Source organism: Tachyglossus aculeatus, chromosome 6 (genome assembly GCF_015852505.1).
Source record: "Tachyglossus aculeatus isolate mTacAcu1 chromosome 6, mTacAcu1.pri, whole genome shotgun sequence".
NCBI classification, from domain to species: Eukaryota; Metazoa; Chordata; class Mammalia; order Monotremata; family Tachyglossidae; genus Tachyglossus; species Tachyglossus aculeatus.
The window spans coordinates 3771643-3792479 of NC_052071.1; the positions used below are offsets into that span (position 1 = coordinate 3771643).

The 20837-nt window shown below is 50.3% G+C and overlaps 1 protein-coding gene across 1 annotated transcript; it reads left to right on the plus strand.

Annotated features, from left to right (window-relative positions):
* Positions 1-1178: 1178 nt before the first annotated feature.
* On the plus strand, positions 1179-18516 carry YIPF6 (Yip1 domain family member 6). Its single transcript, XM_038747971.1, has 7 exons — positions 1179-1236; positions 5876-6004; positions 8812-8890; positions 13304-13346; positions 16420-16545; positions 16855-17021; positions 17591-18516. Exons 1-7 carry the CDS (start codon positions 1186-1188, stop codon positions 17707-17709), a joined length of 714 nt encoding a protein of 237 aa, XP_038603899.1. The 5' UTR covers positions 1179-1185; the 3' UTR covers positions 17710-18516.
* Positions 18517-20837: the final 2321 nt, after the last annotated feature.

Genomic DNA, 20837 nt, shown 5'->3' on the forward strand with positions numbered 1-20837 from the left:
TTATTTTATTTGTACATATTTATTCTATTTATTTTATTTTGTTAATATGTTTTGTTTTGTTGCCTGTCTCCCCCTTCTAGACTGTGAGCCCGCTGTTGGGTAGGGACGGTCTCTATGTGTTGCCAACTTGGACTTCCCAAGTGCTTAGTCCAGTGCTCTGCACACAGTGGACGCTCAACAAATACGATTGAATGAATTTATTTATTTTATTTGTACATATTTATTCTATTTATTTTATTTTGTTAATTTGTTTTGTTTTCTGTCTCCCCCTTCTAGACTGTGAGCCCACAGTTGGGTAGGGACGGTCTCTCTATGTTGCCAACTTGGACTTCCCAAGCGCTTAGTCCAGTGCTCTGCACACAGTGGACGCTTAACAGATACGATTGAATGAATTTATTTATTTTATTTGTACATATTTATTCTATTTTATTTTGTTAATATGTTCTGTTTTGTTTTCTGTCTCCCCCTTCTAGACTGTGAGCCCACTGTTGGGTAGGGACCGTCTCTCTATGTTGCCAACTTGTACTTTCCAAGCGCTTAGTCCAGTGCTCTGCACACAGTGGACGCTCAATAAATACGATTGAATGAATTTATTTATTTTATTTGTACATATTTATTCTATTTTATTTTGTTAATATGTTCTGTTTTGTTTTCTGTCTCCCCCTTCTAGACTGTGAGCCCACTGTTGGGTAGGGACCGTCTCTCTATGTTGCCAACTTGTACTTTCCAAGCGCTTAGTCCAGTGCTCTGCACACAGTGGACGCTCAATAAATACGATTGAATGAATTTATTTATTTTATTTGTACATATTTATTCTATTTTATTTTGTTAATATGTTCTGTTTTGTTTTCTGTCTCCCCCTTCTAGACTGTGAGCCCACTGTTGGGTAGGGACCGTCTCTCTATGTTGCCAACTTGTACTTCCCAAGCGCTTAGTACAGTGCTCTGCACACAGTAAGCGCTCAATAAATATAATTGATTGACTGATTAATCGAATGCATGAACAAAGGCACCGGGGGCGTGGCCCGCGAGGGGGCGGCCGTTGCTAAGCGCCCGCCGGTGACGCCATCGGCCCGCGCCGCGGCGCAGCCGGCCGTCGCGGAGCGGTGACGTCAGCGCGCCCGGCGCCACGTCGCCGCCACTGCGGCTGCGCAGGGAGAAGGCGGAGGAGAAGGAGGAGGACAAGATGGCGGAAGCTGAGGAGAGGGCGGGAGGAGGGGCGGCGGACAAGCCTCTGGTAAGGGGCGGGGGCCGAGGCCTACTCGACACATTGCAGGCCTGGGAGCCGCCATCATAACAGCAATAATAATCATAAATGACCATATTTCATTCCCCACAGCCGCCAAGCTTCCTCCCTTCAAGGCCCAACTGAGAGCTCACCTCCTCCAGGAGGCCTTCCCACACTCAGCCCCCTCCTGCCCTTCCCCACAGCACCTGTATATATGTTTGTACGGATTTATGACTCCATTTATTTTACTTGTACATATCCTATTTATTTTATTTGGTTAATATGTTTGATGATTGATTGATTCATTCAGTCAATCAATCGTATTTATTGAGCGCTTACTGTGTGCAGAGCACTGGACTAAGCGCTTGGGAAGTCCAAGTTGGCAGCATAGAGAGACAGTCCCTACCCAACAGTGGGCTCACAGTCTCAATCAATCAATCAATCGTATTGATTGAGCGCTTACTGTGTGCAGAGCACTGTAGTAAGCGCTTGGGAAGTCCAAGTCGGCAGCATAGAGAGACAGTCCCTACCCAACAGTGGGCTCACAGTCTAAATCAATCAATCGTATTGATTGAGCGCTTACTGTGTGCAGAGCACTGTAGTAAGCGCTTGGGAAGTCCAAGTCGGCAGCATAGAGAGACGGTCCCTACCCAACAGTGGGCTCACAGTCTAAATCAGTCAATCAATCGTATTTATTGAGCGCTTACTGTTTGCAGAGCACTGGACTAAGCGCTTGGGAAGTCCAAGTTGGCAACATATAGAGACCGTCCCTACCCAACAGTGGGCTCACATTCAGTTGTATTCATTCAGTCGTTCATTCAATTGTATTTATTCATTCACTCACATTCATTCTTTCAACCGTATTCATTCATTCAATCGTATTGATTGAGCGCTTACCGTGTGCAGAGCACTGGACTAAGCGCTTGGGAAGTCCAAGTTGGCAACATCTAGAGACGGTCCCTACCCAACAGCGGGCTCACAGTCTAGAAGGGGAGACAGAGAACAAAACCAAACATATTAACAAAATAAAATAAATAGAATAGATAGGTACAAGTAAAATAAATAAATAGAATAATAAATATGTACAAACAAAACCAAACAAAATAAAATAAATAGAATAGATATGTACAAGTCAAATAAATAAATAAATAGAATAATAAATATGTACAAACATATATACAGGTGCTGTGGGGAAGGGAAGGAGGTAAGATAGAGGGATGGAGAGGGGGGCGAGGGGGAGAGGAAGGAAGAGCGTATTCATTAAATACGATTGAATGAATGAATATTCTATTTATTTTATTTTGTTAATATGTTTTGTTCGCTGTCTCCCCCTTCTAGACTGTGAGCCCACTGTTGGGTAGGGACCATCTCTATGTGTTGCCAACTTGGACTTCACAAGCGCTTAGTACAGTGCTCTGCACACAGTAAGCGCTCAATAAATATGAATGAATGAATATTCTATTTATTTTATTTTGTTAATATGTTTTGTTCGCTGTCTCCCCCTTCTAGACTGTGAGCCCACTGTTGGTTAGGGACCATCTCTATGTGTTGCCAACTTGTACTTCCCAAGTGCTTAGTACAGAGCTCTGCACCCAGTAAGCGCTCAATAAATATGAATGAATGAATATTCTATTTATTTTATTTTGTTAATATGTTTTGTTTTGTTTGCTGTCTCCCCCTTCTAGACTGTGAGCCCACTGTTGGGTAGGGACCGTCTCTGTGTGTTGCCAACTTGGACTTCCCAAGCGCTTAGTACAGTGCTGTGCACACAGTAAGCGCTCAATAAATATGAATGAATGAATGAATATTCTATTTATTTTATTTTGTTAATATGTTTTGTTTTGTTCTCTGTCTCCCCCTTCTAGACTGTGAACCCACTGTTGGGTAGCGACCGTCTCTATGTGTTGCCAACTTGGACTTCCCAAGCGCTTAGTACAGTGCTCTGCACACAGCGCTCAATAAATATGAATGAATGAATTAATGAATATTCTATTTTATTTTGTTAATTTGTTTTGTTTTCTTCTCTGTCTCCCCCTTCTAGACTGTGAGCCCGCTGTTGGGTAGGGACCGTCTCTAGATGTTGCCAACTTGTCCTTCCCAAGCGCTTAGTACAGTGCTCTGCACACAGTAAGCGCTCAATAAGTAGGATTGATTGATTCATTAAGTCCTATTTATTCAGCGCCTACAGTGTGCAGAGCACTGGACTAAGCGCTTGGGAAGGACAAGTCGGCAACATCTAGAGACGGTCCGTACCCTACAGCAGGCTCACAGTCTGGAAGGGGGAGACAGACCACAAAACAAGTAGACAGGCCTCAAAATAGATTGACAGAATTGTAGATATATACAAATCACTAATAATAATGATAGCATTTATTAAGCGCTTACTATGTGCCAAGCACTGTTCTAAGCACTAGGGAGGTTACAAGGTGATCAGGTTGTCCCACGGGGGGCTCACAGTCTTCATAATAATAATAATGGCATTTATTAAGCACTTACTATGTGCATAGCACTGTTCTAAGCGCTAGGGAGGTTACGAGGTGACCAAGTTGTCCCACGGGGGGCTCACAGTCTTCATAATAATAATAATAATAATGGCATTTATTAAGCGCTTACTATGTGCGAAGCACTGTTCTAAGCACCCGGGAGGTTGCAAGGTGATCAGGTTGTCCCACGGGGGGCTCACAGTCTTCATAATAATAATAATAATAATGGCATTTATTATGCGCTTACTATGTGCAAAGCACTATTCTAAGTGCCGGGGAGGTTACATGTGATCAGGTTGTCCCACGGGGGGTTCAAAGTCTTTATAATAATAATGGCATTTATTAAGCGTTTACTATGTGCAAAGCACTGTTCTAAGCGCTAGGGAGGTTACAAGGTGATCAGGTTGTCCCACGGGGGGCTCACAGTCTTCATAATAATAATAATAATAGTAATGGCATTTATTAAATGCTTAGTATGTACAAAGCACTGTTCTAAGGGCTGGGGCGGTTACAAGGTGGTCAGGTTGTCCCATGTGGGGCTCACAGTCTTAATCCCCATTTTACAGATGAGGGAACTGAGGCACAGAGAAGTTAAGTTACTTCATCCCCAACAATAGTAATAATAATAATAGTGGCATTTATTAAGCGCTTATTATGTGCCAAGCACTGTGCTAAGCACCGGGGGAGATACAAGGCGATCAGATTGTCCCACGTCGGGGCTGATAGTCTTCATCCCCATATTACAGATGAGGCTACTGAGGCCCAGAGATTTGAAGTGACTTGCCCAAAGTCACAGAGCTGACAAGTGGCGGAGCCGGGATTGGAAAATAGAGTAATAAATCACAGTCTAGAAGGGGAAGACAGACATCAAGATAAATAGGCATCAGTACCATCAAAATAATGATGGCAATCGTTAACGCACTTACTACGTGCCAAGCACTGTTCTAAGCGATGGGGAGGATACAAGGTGATCTGGTTGGCCCACGTGGGGCTCACAGTTTTAATCCCCATTTTACAGATGAGGGAACTGAGGCACAGAGAAGTGAAGTGACTTGCTCAAAGTCACACAGCAGACAGGTGGCGGAACTGGGATTAGAACCCAGGACCTCCGACTCCCAAGCCCGGGCTCTTTCCACTGAGCCATGCTGCTTCTCTAAATAAAATTTTATATGTATATATAATATATATATATATACATCATTAATAGAGCAATAAACATGTTCACATATACCCAAGATATTTGTTAAGCGCTTACAATATGCCAGGCACTGTTCTAAGCACCGGGGGAGATACAAGGTAGTTGGATTGGAGGCAGTTCCTTTCCCACTTAAGGCTCACAGTCTTCATCCCCATTTTACAGATCACGGAACTGAGGCCCAGTGAAGGTGACACAGCAAACAAGTGGCGGGAGGTCATGCGTTCAAATCCAAGCTCCGCCTCTTGTGTGCTGTGTGACCTTGGTTAAGTCACTTCCCTTCTCCGGACCTCAGTTAGCTCATCTGGAAAATGGGGATGGAGACTGCGGGACTGCGGCCGCATTCAAACCGATTTGCTTGGATCCTTAATACAGTGCCTGGCCCACAGTAAGCGCTTAATAGTAATGATGGTATTTGTTAAGCGCTTACTATGTGCCAAGCACTATTCTAAGCACTGGGGAGGATACAAGGTCATCAGGTTCTATGTGTCGCCAACTTGGACTTCCCAAGCGCTTAGTACAGTGCTCTGCACACAGTAAGCGCTCAATAAATATGAATGAATGAATGAATGAAAGGTTGTCCCCCGTGGGGCTCACAGTCTCAATCCCCGTTTTACAGCTGAGGGAACTGAGGCACAGAGAAGTGACGTGGCTTGACCAAGGTGTCACAGCAGGCAAGTGCAGACCGTCTCTCTGTGTTGCCGATTTGTACTTCCCAAGCGTTTAGTACAGTGCTCTGCACACAGTAAGTGCTCAATAAGTACGATTGAATGAATGACTCCCAAGCCCGGGATTTTTCCACTCTGCCATCATTATTATTATTAGGGAGCAAGGGGGTGGGGGGCAGCCGAGGCTTGGGGAGAGGGGCTGGGGGGGCCACCGAAGCCCCCCGAGAATCCAGGGCAGGAAACTGAGGAGCGGGGGGTGTGGGAGGGGGTCGCGCCTGACCGGCCCCCCCTCTATCTGGCAGTTTGCAGGCCTGGCCGACGTGTCCATATCGGAAGATGTCCCCGTGGAGGGGCAGATCACCGTCCCCATGGGGACCCACGGCCCGGAGGACGACTACTCCACGCTGGACGAGCCCGTGAAGGACACCATCGTGAGTGGGTTCCGGCCCCCGATCGAGCCGACAGCGGGGGACGCGGACTTATATCCCCGTCGCCACCCGCCTGGGGGTCCGGCCCCGCGCCGCGTAGCGGGCACTGTGAGAAGCAGCGTGGCTTAGAGGAAGGAGCCCGGGTTTTGGAGTCAGGTCGTGGGTTCAAATCCCAGCTCCGCCCCTTGTCAGCTGTGTGACTTGGGGCAAGTCGCTTAACTTCTCTGGGCCTCATCCCCAAAATGGGGATGAAGACTGTGAGCCCCCCGCCGTGGGACAACCTGATCACCCCCAGCACGTAGAACAGTGCTTTGCCCATAGTAAGCGCTTGATAAATGCCATTATTATTATTATTACAGGGCACTTAGTGGTATTTATTGAGCGCTTACTGCGTGCAGAGCACTGAACCTCATCTGTAAAATGGAGATTCGTAATAGTGTGTGTTTTGTTGTCTGTCTCCCCCTTCTAGACTGTGAGCCCACTGTTGGGTAGGGACCGTTCTCTGTGTGTTGCCAACTTGGACTTCCCAGCGCTTAGTACAGTGCTCTGCACACGGTAAGTGCTCAATAAATATGAATGAATGAATGTATTTGTCGAGCGCTTACTATGGGCAAAGCACTGTTCTAATGTGAGCCCCGCTTGGGACAACCTTGCAGCGCTTAGAAGAGAGCTTGGCACATAGTAAGCGCTTAACAGATCATCATCATCAATCGTATTTATTGAGCGCTTACTGTGTGCAGAGCACTGTACTAAGCGCTAGGGAAGTACAAATTGGCAACAGATGCCGTCAGCATTGTCATTATTACTAAGCGCTTGGGAGAATCCAATATAGCGATACACAGACACATTACCTGCCCACAGCAAGCTTAAAGTCTAGAAGGGGGAAAGACAGTGATAGAAAGAAATAAATGGCAGGTATAGACAGGGAGATACAGCAATCGAGGTGGGATAGGAGACGCGCCCGGATCCGCGTGGGAGCGGCTGGGATAATAATAACGCTATTTGTTAAGCGCTTACTATGTGCAAAGCACTGTTCTAAGCGCTGGATGGAGAGGAGGGAGTGGATTTTAGCGATGCCGTGACGGTGGGACCGACGGGATTTAGCGACGGATCGAACGTGAGGGTTGAGTGAGAGAGAGGAGTTGAGGATGACGCCGGGGTTACGGATTTGAGAGACGGGAAGGATGGGGGTGGTGGAAAAGTCACGGGGAGGACGGGGTTCGGGGCGGGAAGAGGGGGAGCTCGGTTTTTGTGACGAGAGGCCATCCAAGGTCAGCCCGTGAAAGTACAGCGCAACCATAAACGGTGACATTCCCTGCCCACAACGAGCTCACCGTCTAGTTCCAGACACGAGAGCCGTCAACTCCTTGAGGGCCGGGGTGGTGTCTGCCACATCGAGCTCTCTCCGGCGCTCAGTACAGTGCTGTGCCGCACAGAGAAGGCCCGCAGTCAGGACCCTGATGGAGCGATTTGTTGATTCGTGTGCCCTACCCCCAGCGGGGCTTCCGCTCTACCGGGCAGCGGTTGTTGGGGGGCAACAGGAGGAATACATTCCCAGCGGCGGTGACTGCTTTGAAATCTTGGAAGAAGCAGTGTGGCTTGGTACCGTGGACCAAACACTGTGCTAAGCGCTGGGGGAAGGGCAAGATACCCAGTTTGGACATCCATCAATCAATCAATCATATTTATTGAGCACTTACCGTGTGCAGAGCACTGTACTAAGCGCTTGGGAAGTCCAAGTTGGCAACGTATTTCTCCTTCCCAGTCTCGGGAAGGAGAACACTGATTTCATCCCCATTTTACGGAGGAGGAAAGCCGAGCCTAGAGAGGCGAGGTGACTGACCCAAGGTCACGCAGCCGGCAGGTGAACCCAAGGCCCGGGCCCCCGCCCAGAGGGAGACGACTAGACCGTCAGCCCCTCGAGGAGGGCAGGGATCGGGTCTGCCGTTCAGTTGCCCAGCTTTCCGCATAGTAAGCGCTTAATAAATGCCATCGTTATTATTGTCTTCTCCCAAGCGCTCTGCCCGCAGTAGACTAAGCACCTTCAGCGGGTCAATCGGTGGTATTTATTGAGCGCTTCCTGCGGGCACACTAAACACGTGGGAGGGGACGCAGCGTCAGCTTCAACTGGCATGCTGCCTGCCCACGTCGAGCAGTCTAGAGAGGGAGAAGGGTTAAATACACGTGTAAATTTATAATATAAATAAATAATAATTTGACAACCGGGATTGTGTCCGCTAACTCTTGTCCCGTCCCCAGAGTTCTGCACACAGTAAAATGTTAGTTCCTTGAGGACAAGGATCATTTCTACCTCTGTTGCCAACTTGTACTTCCCAAGCGCTTAGTACAGTGCTCTGCACACAGCAAGCGCTCAATAAATACGATTGAATGAATGAATGAATCTCCTAAGTGCGCCACATAGCATTCATTCATTTTTCAGTCGTATTGAGCGCGTACAGTGTGCAGAGCACTGCGCTAAGCGCCCGGGAAAGTGCAGCGCAGCCATACATGGTGACATTCCACTGTTGGGTAGGGACTGTCTCTATATGTTGCCAATTTGTACTTCCCAAGCGCTTAGTACAGTGCTCTGCACATAGTAAGCGCTCAATAAATACGATTGATTGATTGATTGATTGATTGATTCCCTGCCCACAACGAGCTCACAGTCTAGGTCTGGACACGCTAGCCGGCAGCTCCTTGAGGGCCGGGGTGGCGTCCGCCACATTGCGCTCTCTCCAGCGCTCAGTACAGTGCTCTGCCTCACGGAGGGGGCCCGCAGTCCGGACTCCGTTGGTTTGTGTGCGTTTCAGATGCGAGACCTGAAGGCCGTCGGCAAGAAGTTCGTGCACGTGATGTACCCCAAGAAGAGCAGCGCGCTCCTGCGCGATTGTGAGTGTCGTCCGGGTTGTGTGCGCGCGGGGTATTTGTTGAGCACTTACTGTGTGCCGAGCACCGGGATAGATACGGATCGGGTTGAACCCAGTCCCTGTCCCCCTTGGGGCTCACGGCCTTCCTCCCCATTTGCCGGGCGAGAAGCCGCGTGGCTCAGTGGAAAGAGCCCGGGCTTTGGAGTCCGGGGTCAGGGGTTCGAATCCCGCCTCCGCCCGTCGTCAGTTGTGTGACCTTGGGCAAGTCACTTCTCTGGGCCTCAGTTCCCTCATCTGGAAAATGGGGATGAAGGCTGTGAGCCTCACGTGGGACAGCCTGATCACCTTGTATCCCCCTCCAGCGCTTAGAACAGTGCTTTGCACATAGTAAGCGCTTCACAAATACCGTCATTATTATTATTATTATTATTAGATGAGGGAACCGAGGCACAGAGAAGTGAGGTGACTTGCCCAGGTACACAAGGGGCGGAGCTCTGACTCCCGGCCCATGCCCCATGGGTAGGGGGCTGCTCCTCTTGGCCGATCACTGGATCTGCGAAAAGAGGTGATGGATGATATCATTTGTGCGTATAATAATATTAAACATATTATACACGTAGCATGTGTATAATACATATTATATACACATAATATAACGAATATTATTATATTCGTTAAGCATTGGAGAAGCCGCGTGGCTCAGTGGAAAGAGCCCGGGCTTTGGAGTCCGGGGTCAGGGGTTCGAATTCCGCCTCCGCCCGTCATCAGTTGTGTGACCTTGGGCAAGTCACTTCTCTGGGCCTCAGTTCCCTCATCTGGAAAATGGGGATGAAGGCTGTGAGCCTCACGTGGGACAGCCTGATCACCTTGTATCCCCCTCCAGCGCTTAGAACAGTGCTTTGCACATAGTAAGCGCTTCACAAATACCGTCATTATTATTATTATTATTAGATGAGGGAACCGAGGCACAGAGAAGTGAGGTGACTTGCCCAGGTACACAAGGGGCAGAGCTCTGACTCCCAGCCCATGCCCCATGGGTAGGGGGCTGCTCCTCTTGGCCGATCCCTGGATCTGCGAAAAGAAGTGATGGATGATATCATTTATGTGTATAATAATATTAAACATATTATACACATAGTATGTGTATAATACATATTATATACACATAATATAACGAATATTATTATATTCGTTAAGCATTGAAGAAGCAGCGTGGCTCAGTGGAAAGAGCCCGGGCTTTGGAGTCCGAGGTCAGGGGTTCAAATCCCGCCTCCGCCAATTGTCAGTTGTGTGACCTTGGGCAAGTCACTTCTCTGGGCCTCAGTTCCCTCATCTTTAAAATGGGGATGAAGGCTGTGAGCCTCACGTGGGACAGCCTGATCACCTTGTATCCCCCTCCAGCGCTTAGAACAGTGCTTTGCACATAGTAAGCGCTTCACAAATACCGTCATTATTATTATTATTATTAGATGAGGGAACCGAGGCACAGAGAAGTGAGGTGACTTGCCCGGGTACGCAAGGGGCGGAGCTCTGACTCCCGGCCCATGCCCCATGGGTAGGGGGCTGCTCCTCTTGGCCGATCACTGGATCTGCGAAAAGAGGTGATGGATGATATCATTTATGCGTATAATAATATTAAACATATTATACACATAGCATGTGTATAATACATATTATATACACATAATATAACGAATATTATTATATTCGTTAAGCATTGGAGAAGCAGCGTGGCTCAGTGGAAAGAGCCCGGGCTTTGGAGTCCGAGGTCAGGGGTTCGAATCCCGCCTCCGCCCGTCATCAGTTGTGTGACCTTGGGCAAGTCACTTCTCTGGGCCTCAGTTCCCTCATCTGGAAAATGGGGATGAAGGCTGTGAGCCTCACATGGGACAACCTGATCGCCTTGTATCCCCCTCCAGCGCTTAGAACAGTGCTTTGCACATAGTAAGCGCTTCACAAATACCGTCATTATTATTATTATTATTAGATGAGGGAACCAAGGCACAGAGAAGTGAGGTGACTTGCCCAGGTACACAAGGGGCGGAGCTCTGACTCCCGGCCCATGCCCCATGGGTAGGGGGCTGCTTCTCTTGGCCGATCACTGGATCTGCGAAAAGAAGTGATGGATGATATCATTTATGTGTATAATAATATTAAACATATTATACACATAGTATGTGTATAATACATATTATATACACATAATATAACGAATATTATTATATTCGTTAAGCATCGGAGAAGCAGCGTGGCTCAGTGGAAAGAGCCCGGGCTTTGGAGTCCGAGGTCAGGGGTTCAAATCCCGGCTCCGCCACTTGTCAGCTGTGTGACTTTGGGCAAGTCACTTCACTTCTCTGGGCCTCAGTTACCTCATCTTTAAAATGGGGATTAAGGCTGTGAGCCCCCCCGAGGGACAACCTGATCACCTTGTAACCTCCCCAGCGCTTAGAACAGTGCTGTGCACATAGTAAGCGCTTAATAAATGACATCATTATTATTATTATTATTCTCTGTGCCTCAGTTCCCTCATCTGTAAAATGGGGATTAAGACTGTGAGCCCCCCCGAGGGACAACCTGATCACCTTGTAACCTCCCCAGTGCTTAGAACAGTGCTTTGCACATAGCGCTCAATAAATGCCATCATTATTATTATTATTATTCTCTATGCCTGTTACCTCATCTGTAAAATGGGGATGAAGACTGGGAGCCCCCCGTGGGACAACCTGATCACCTTGTAACCTCCCCAGCGCTTAGAACAGTACTTTGCACCTAGTAAGTGCTTAATAAATGCCATTATTATTATTATTATTATTATTATTATTATTATTATTATTATTATTATCTGTGCCTCAGTTACCTCATCTGTAAAATGGGGATTAAGACTGGGAGCCCCCCGTGGGACAACCTGATCACCTTGTAACCTCCCCAGCGCTTAGAACAGTGCTTTGCACATAGTAAGCGCTTAATAAATGCCATCATCATCATTATTATTATTATTATTTCCACTGTGCTAAGTGCTGGGGCCGATAGAAGTTCATTCATTCAATTGTATTTATTTATTGAGCGCTTACTGTGTGCAGAGCACTGTACTAAGCGCTTGGGAAGTCCAAATTGGCAACATATAGAGACGGTCCCTACCCAACAACGGGCTCACAATCTAGAAGGGGGAGACAGACGACAAAACAAAACATATTAACAAAATAAAATAAATAGAATAGTAAATACGTACAAGTGAAATAAATATCCTGTCGGGCCCTGGCCCCTTTGGGGCTCACAGTCTAAGTCAGGGAGAACAGGGATCGAATCAATTTGTACTTCCCAAGCGCTTAGTACAGTGCTCTGCACATAGTAAGCGCTCAATAAATACGATTGATGATGATGATGATGATCTCCCTTTTACAGATGAGGAAACTGAGACACGGGCGAGGGAAGTGACTTGCCCAGGGTCACCCAGTGGGCACATGGTGGAGCTGGGATGAGAACCGGGGTCCTCTGAGTCCCCAGCCCCGTCCGTCAGAGAAGCAGCGTGGCTCAGTGGAAAGAGCCCGGGCTTTGGAGTCAGAGGTCATGGGTTCAAATCCCGGCTCCGCCAACTGTCAGCTGGGTGACTTTGGGCGAGTCACTTCACTTCTCTGGGCCTCAGTTACCCCATCTGGAAAATGGGGGTTAAGACTGTGAGCCCCCGGTGGGACAACCTGATCACCTTGTAAACTCCCCAGCGCTTAGAGCAGTGCTTTGCACATAGTAAGTGCTTAATAAATGCCATTATTAATTAATTAATTAGGCCCAGCTGCTTCTCGTTAAGCGGTGGATGTTTTGAAGATTAGAAATGTTTGTTCTACTCCCGGCCCAGCCCTCTCCCCCTTTTAGACTGTGAGCCCACTGTTGGGTAGGGACTGTCTCTATATGTTGCGAACTTGTACTTCCCAAGCGCTTAGCACAGTGCTCTGCACACAGTAAGCGCTCAATAAATACGATTGATTGATTGTTTGACGGTCCTGGCCCGGCCCCAGCGCCTAGCACGGTGCTTGGCCCTTGGCAAACCTCCCCGTGCGGCCTTGTCCGGGGGCAGAAAGGTGGTGCCCGTAAGGGTCACCCTGCCTTCACCCTCCATCAGCATCATCATCAATCGTATTTATTGAGCGCTTACTATGTGCAGAGCACCGGACTAAGCGCTTGGGAAGTACAAATTGGCAACATATGGAGACAGTCCCTACCCAACAGTGGGCTTACAGTCTAAAAGGGGGAGACAGAGAACAGAACCAAACATACTAATAAAATAAATAGGATAGATACGTACAAGTAAAATAAATAAATAAATAAATAAATAGAGTAATAGCGTGTCTGGTCCGGGTGGCGGGCGCGGGAAGTGAGGCGGGGGCGCCCGGGGAGGACGGAGGCCAGGGGTGCTCACGTTGTCTTCCTTCCCTTGCAGGGGATCTCTGGGGGCCCCTGGTTCTGTGCGTGTCGTTGGCCCTGTGAGTACCACCTGCCTCCGGGGCGGAGGCTCGGGCGTTGGAGGCTGGGGAGGATTTGGGCTGGAGGGGGATGGCTTGAACGCTGTACTCCCACCCCCGAGACGGCCGCTCACGCTCTCCCCCATCCTCCCCCCCTGCCATCCTCAAGGAGCTGCCAGCCTACAGTTAGCAGACGTAGCCCCTGCCCTCAAGGAGCTGACAATCTGCAAGGCGAGACGGGCTAAAATAACCCTCCGGGCGGATGTTCTAGAGTGGAGAGAAGTGGCCGGTAGAGCGGGGGCACGCCGCTGAGCCTCCTCTCTCTCCCCACTCCAGTCCACGCTTCTCTCGGCCGCCCGGATGTTTTTCGGCTGGAATGTCACCCCGCTGCTTAAAAAACTCCAGTGGTTGCCCACCATCATCATCAATCGCATTTATTGAGCGCTTACTATGTGCAGAGCACTGTACTAAGCGCTTGGGAAGTACAAATTGGCAACATATAGAGACAGTCCCTACCCAACAGTGGGCTCACAGTCTAAAAGGGGGAGACAGAGAACAAAACCAAACATACTAACAAAATAAAATAAATAGAATAGATATGTACAAGTAAAATAAATAAATAAATAAATAGAGTAATAAATATGTACAAACATATATACATATATATAGGTGCTGCGGGGAAGGGAAGGAGGTAAGAAGGGTCCCACAGCATCAAACAAAAAACTCCCCACCATTGGCTTTAAAGCCCACCACCACCTCTCCTCCCACCTTCATTTCCCTACTCTCCTTTCATTCATTCATTCGATCGTATTTATTGAGCGCTTACTGTGTGCAGAGCACTGTACTAAGCGCGTGGGAAGTACAAGATGACAACATTCATTCATCCATTCATTCAGTCGTATTTATAGTGTGCAGAGCACTGTGCTAAGCGCTTGGGAAGTACAAGTCGGCAACAGATAGAGACAGTCCCTACCCAACAGCGGGCTCACAGTCTCCAAGGGGGTGACAGGCAACAAAACAAAACATGTTAACAAAATAAAATAAATGGAATAGTCAGTATGTACAAGTAAAATAAATAGAGTAATAAATCTGTACAAACATATATACAGGTGCTGTGGGGAGGGGGAGGAGGGGGAGAGGAAGGAGGGGGCACTTGGTTCCTCTGATGCCAACCTTCTCACTGTGCCTCGATCTCACCTTTCTCACGGCCGACCCCTCACCCCCGTTCTTCGTGGAACGCCCTCCCTTCTCAAAACCGACAGACAATGACTCTCTCCCGCTTCAGAGCCTTCCCGAAGGCCCATCTCCTCCAGGAGGCCTTCCCTAAACCCCCCAATTTCCTCTTCTCCCACTCCCTTCTGCGGTCACCCTGACCTCCCTTTGTTCTTCCCCCCTCCCAGCCCTACAGCACTTATGTCCCTATCTGTCATTTATTTATTTCTATTCATGTCTGTCTCCCCCTCTCTAGACCGTAAGCTCGTTGTGGGCAGGGAATGTGTCCGTTTATTGTTGTATTATCCTCTCCCAAGCGCTTAGTAGAGTGCTGTGCACACCACAAATAAATATGATAAATAATGCGATTGAATGAAGCGCTTAGAACAGTGCTGGGCACATAGTAAGTGCTTAACAAATGCCTATATATTTATAGATATATAGATATATATATCTATATATATACACACACACATACATTTCATATGTATATGAAATACATATACATATGTATGTACATATACATATATGTATATATGTATACATATATGTGTATATATGTATATGTATATATTTATGTATATGTATATATTTATGTATATGTATGTATATGTATATATGCATATGTATGTATATGTATGCGTGTGTATATATATATATATATATATATATATATATATATATATACATTTCATATATATACATTTCATATATATATGGAAGTGCTGACCCAGGCCTTGTCAGGGTCCAGGGAAGGAATGAGAGGGAAGGGAGGGAAGACTTTTGGGAAGAGGTGTGATTTTTGGAAAGAGCCTGGGCTTTGGAGTCAGAGGTCATGGGTTCAAATCCCGGCTCCACCACTTGTCAGCTGTGTGACTTTGGGCAGGTCACTTGACTTCTCTGTGCCTCAGTTACCTCATCTGTAAAATGGGGATTAAGACTGGGAGCCCCCCGTGGGACAACCTGATCACCGTGTAACCTCCCCAGCGCTTAGAACAGTGCTTTGCACATAGTAAGCGCTTAATAAATACCATCATCATCATTTTAATAATAGTATTTATGGTATTTAAGAAATTACTGTGTGGTACTAACCCAGGGGTATATATAAGATTCATTCATTCAATCGTATTTATTGAGCGCTTACTGTGTGCAGAGCACTGTACTAAGTGCTTGGGAAAGTACAATTCAACAATAAACAGTGGCATTCTCTGCCCCCAACGCGCTCACGGTCTAGAGGCGGGAGGAGACGAGACATCAATACAAATACATAAAATTATAGATGTACGTCAGTGCGGTTCCTAGGGGCTGGGGGGCTTGGACGGGGGGAGAACAAAGGGAGCGAGCCAGCGCGATGCAGAAAGGAGTGGAAGATGAGGAAAAGTGGGGCTTAGTCTGGGAAGGCCTCTTGGAGGAGATGGGCCTGCGAAGGTGGGAGGGTCATTGTCGGATTTGAGGAGGGAGGGCGGCCAGAGGATTTGGGAAGGGAGGAAAGCCAGAGGCAGGTCTGCCTGCCCAGCAGGATTCAGGGAAGCCTCGTGCCAGTGAGCACCTGGGCCCGTGCCGTCCGACTTGGGGGGTCATCGTGGGGTCCCCTAGAAAGTGGTTCCTGTGGGCTCAAAGGGCCGGCGGGGCCCAGCCTCCCACCTGGAAACATGCAGGAGAAAGAGCCCCCAGGGTGGGGGGACGCTTCCTGAAGGCAGGGCTGGTCTCTACTAACTGTACCATTCTCTCGCAAGCGCTCAGTCCAGTGCTGTGCCCACAGTCGACGCCCCCTCGATGGGGGCGGCCCACCAGAGCGGGTCCGACGCGCTCGACGGTGGTGGCGCCGGGGGCGGCCCCGGCAGCCTCCCCCGTGCCGGACCGTCTCCCCTTCTATGCCCAGGATGCTGCAGGGGGGCTCAGCGGACAGTAAGGAAGACGGGGGGCCGCAGTTCGCCGAAGTCTTCGTCGTCATCTGGTTCGGGGCCGTCGTTATCACCCTCAACTCGAAGCTCCTCGGGGGGACCATGTGAGTCAGAGCGGGCGGGACCCCCTGCCCCCCAACCTGTCAACCCAAGAGCCCCGCCACCTCTTGTCCATCGCCCCTGGGGCCCGGCCCCCCACCACCTATCATCGCACCGCCCTCTTCCCGTCCGTGGCGGTGGACGGATGGGGGTCCCGCAGCTGGCTGGGGGTCTGGGGGGGGGGTCCCTACTGGGGCAAGGACTCCGTGTGGGCCCCCCAACATGGGCAGCGCCGGGACCGGCTGGGATGAAACTTGCCCTGGATCTTCCCGGTGACCCCCGCGACCCCCCAACCGCCGTGGCGCGGGGCCCAGATCTTTCTTTCAGAGCCTGTGCGTGCTGGGCTACTGCGTGCTGCCCCTGACCGTGGCCCTGCTGCTGTGCCGTCTGCTGGCCCTGGCCGGGCCCGGGGGGACCAGCGCCGCCATCTTCATCGTCCGCCTCTTCCTCGTGCTCGCCATGTTCGCCTGGTCCACTCTCGGTGGGGGTCCGCGCCGGCCGTCAGGGCGGAGGGGGAGGCCGGAGGCAGGGTCTCCCCGGGACTCTCCCGAGCGCTTAGTAATAATAATAATAATAGCATTTATTAAGCGCTTACTACGTGCAAAGCACAGGTTGTCCCATGGGGGACTCACATTAATCCCCATTTTACAGATGAGGGAACTGAGGCCCAGAGAACTGAAGTGACTTGCCCAAAGTCACAATTGGCAGAGCCAGGGTTTGAACCCGTGTCCTCTGACGCCAAAGCCCGGGCTCTTTCCACCGAGCCACGCTGCTTCTCTAGTACAGTTCTCGGCACATAGTAAGCGCCCAGCCAGCACCACGGACCGAAGGCGTCCGTCAGTCCGCTGCCCGGTGCCGCAGACGGGAAGACGGGACTTCCGGGATGATAAGACGGGGTTGGCGGAGCTCCCGAGGGGATAGTCAAGCGGAGGAGACTTGGTCCTTACCCTCGGGGAGGTTGCCAGTCTGAGGGGAAGACAGGGCCACGGGCACACGCTACCACCCGGCTCTTCCAACCGCTCCTCATTCTCCGCTCCTTTCCCCGTCCAGCATCCACGGCATTCCTGGCCGACAGCCAGCCTCCGAACCGGAAGGCCCTCGTCGTCTATCCCATCTTCCTCTTCTACTTCGTCATCAGCTGGATGATCCTCACCTTCACGCCGCAGTGACCGGCGGGCCGCCCCGGGGGCCGGGGCTGGGGGGCCCCCGACGCCCCTCGGCCGTCCTCCGCGCGGCGGTGACCCCCCTCCGGCTTCCGGGGGGCCGCGGCAGGCAAGACTGTCTCTGGGAAGGGAAGCGGGGCCTCGCCTCCTCTAGGCCGGGCGCCGCTCCGTTCTCTCAATCCAGCGGGTTCCTCCGCCGCTCCGGATTCCGGACCAGCCCCGGCTCCGGATTATTGCTCAGGCTGGTATTGCAGGCAGGGCTTTAGGGCCCCAACTGCCCCCATGGGTCTTGTGCAGAAGTGGACTCCCCTCGGCGTCTGGCGAAGTGAAGCGGGGAGGGCGGGGGCATACGAAAGCGGGCACCTTGAGGGACGTGAAAGGGGCCGGCGCGGATGGGAGCGTCTGTAGCCCCCCACCAAGCGGGCCGGAGCGGGCACGTGTTTGGGCAGAGAGAGCGCACGGGAAACGGTGTCCCAGGAAGTCGATCGGGGGGGATAGAGGAGGTTGGCCCCGTCCGTTATCACCCACCCGGTGACAACCGGAGTCAGGTGGACCAGCCATGGCCCCGGCCCCTCGGGGGGCTACATCTACCCAGTGGTCCTCGAAGCCCGGGCGCCCTGGTCCGAACAGCGACACCTCCCCTCCCCAGCTCACGTGCCCACCGCCACCAAAACAGCAGGGAGGCAGATGGGTCTGGGCAACCTTGGGGTTTGCCGTCTGGGGCCAGACGGATAAAACTGACCTTTGACCAAAGGAAGAGCCCCCTTCCCTCCCCATCCTGGGCCGGGGCGGCCGGACCCCACCTCCCCTCCCCCCCCCCCACCCCCCCCGCCACCTGCCTTGGGCCAAACCCTTCAGGGGCCCACCTCCGCTTCCGCTCTGACCTTCTCTGTATATAGGAAGTCTACACAATGAGTCGTAAATTATTTGTTAATACGGAGATTTATAAATAAAACGCATTGGAAAGGGGTCTCCACGTCTGGGGCGGGGGCTGCAGGAGGGAGAGGGGCTGGAGGGGGCGGTGAGGGAGGGAGGGGGTGTCTGTGTGAGAGTTGGGGGGTGGCACACGCCAGCCACCCCGGGGCCAAACTTGGGGACAAGGAGGAGAGTCCGTATCTGTCCCCTCCTGTTTCCCCCTTTCCTCCCCTCCCTCTGTCTCCGTTCCCTTCTCATTTCCATCCCACTCAATCCCAGTCAATCGTATTTATTGAGCGCTTACCATGTGCAGAGCCCTGGACTAAACGCTTCGGAGAGGACAATATGGCAATAAACAGGCTCATCCCCTACCCTCAACCAGCCCAGCCTCAACTCAGTCAAGTAAGTCCATTGTATTTGTCAAGCAGTTACCGCGTGCAGAGCACTGTACTGAGCACTTGGGAGGACGATGCAACAATATAACAGACACATCCCCTAACAGAGTCACAGTCTGAAAGGGGAGACGGGCATTAGTTGAAATAATTAAATGACACGGACAGAAGTGCCGTGGAAGGAAAAGTCGGGGTGATACACGTTCCCTACCTGTAGCAAGCTCACAGTCTAAAAGGGGAAATGGGCATTAGTTGAAATAAATGACACAGAAGTGCTGTGGAAGGACAAGTCGGGGTGATACACATTCCCTACCTGTAGCAAGCTCACAGTCTAAAAGGGGAGACGGGCATTAGTTGAAATAATTAAATGACACGGACAGACAAGTGACGTGGAAGGACAAGTCGGGGTGATACACATTCCCTACCTGTAGCGAGCTCACAATCTGAAAGGGGAGATGGGCATTAGTTGAAATAATTAAATGACAGAAGTGCCGTGGAAGGACAAGTCGGGGTGATACACATTCCCTACCTGTAGCAAGCTCACAGTCTAAAAGGGGAGACGGGCATTAGTTGAAATAATTAAATGACACGGACAGAAGGGCCGTGGAAGGAGCAAGTCGGGGTGACGCAGAAGGGAAATGAAGAAAAGAAAAAGTGGACTTAAGGAGGGCCTCTCGGAGGAGGGGTGCCTTCAATAAGGCTTTGATGTTGGGGGGGATCGTTGTCGGATAGGAGGAGGGAGGGTGTTTCAGAACAGAGGCGAGATGTGGATGCCTTCTCGACTGTGAGCCCACTGTCGGGTAGGGACCGTCTCTCTATGTTGCCAACTTGTACTTCCCAAGCGCTTAGTACGGTGCTCTGCACGCAGTAAGCGCTCAATAAATACGATTGAATGAAGGAATGTGGATGAGAAGTCTGCGGTGAGATCAAGGCACGGTGAGAAGATGGTTAGAGGAGCAAGGCGTGCGGCCTGGCTTGGAGTAGGAGAGCAATGAAGTGCGGTAGGAGGGGGCGAGGCCATTGAGGAGTTCGTTTTTAATGCAGAGGTGGTTGGGCAACCACTGGCAGTTTTTGAGGAGCCGGGAAACGCGGCCTGAACGTTTTTGTAGAAGGACGATCCGGGCAGCAGAGTGAAGTATGGACCGGAGTGGGGAGAGACAGGAGGCTGATACGGTCATCAAGGCAGGAGAAGATGGATTGAATATGTGGGTGGAATGAGAGGAGTCAAAGAGAAGCGCTTAGTACAATGCTCTGCACACAGTAACCTCTCAGTTAATACGATTGAATGAATATCGCCAAGGTTATGGGCTGATGAGACAGGAAGGATGGCCGTGTGCCGTCTACAGTGATGGGCAAGTGAGCGGGAGGACAGGGTTCGGGTGGAAAGATGAGAAGCAGTGTGGCTCAGTGGAAATAGCCCGGGCTTTGGAGTCAGAGGTCATGGGTTCAAATCCCCGCTCTGCCAATTGTCAGCTGGGTGACTTTGGGCGAGTCAGTTAACTTCCCTCATCTGTAAAATGGGGATGAAGGCTGAGTCCCTTGTGGGAACAACCTGATTACCTTGTATCTACCCCAGCGCTTGGAATGGTGCTTTGCACATAGTAAGCACTTAACAAATAGTAACATTATTATTATTATTCTCTGTGCCTCAGTTACCTCCTCTGTAAAATGGGGATTAATACTGTGAGCCCCCCATGGAACAACCTAATCACCTTGTAACCTCCCCAACCTTAGAACAGTGCTTTGCACATGGTAAGCACTTAATAAATGCCATTATTATTATTATGAGGAGTTCTAAGTAGTTTAAGTCTGAGGTGATGGGAGGGC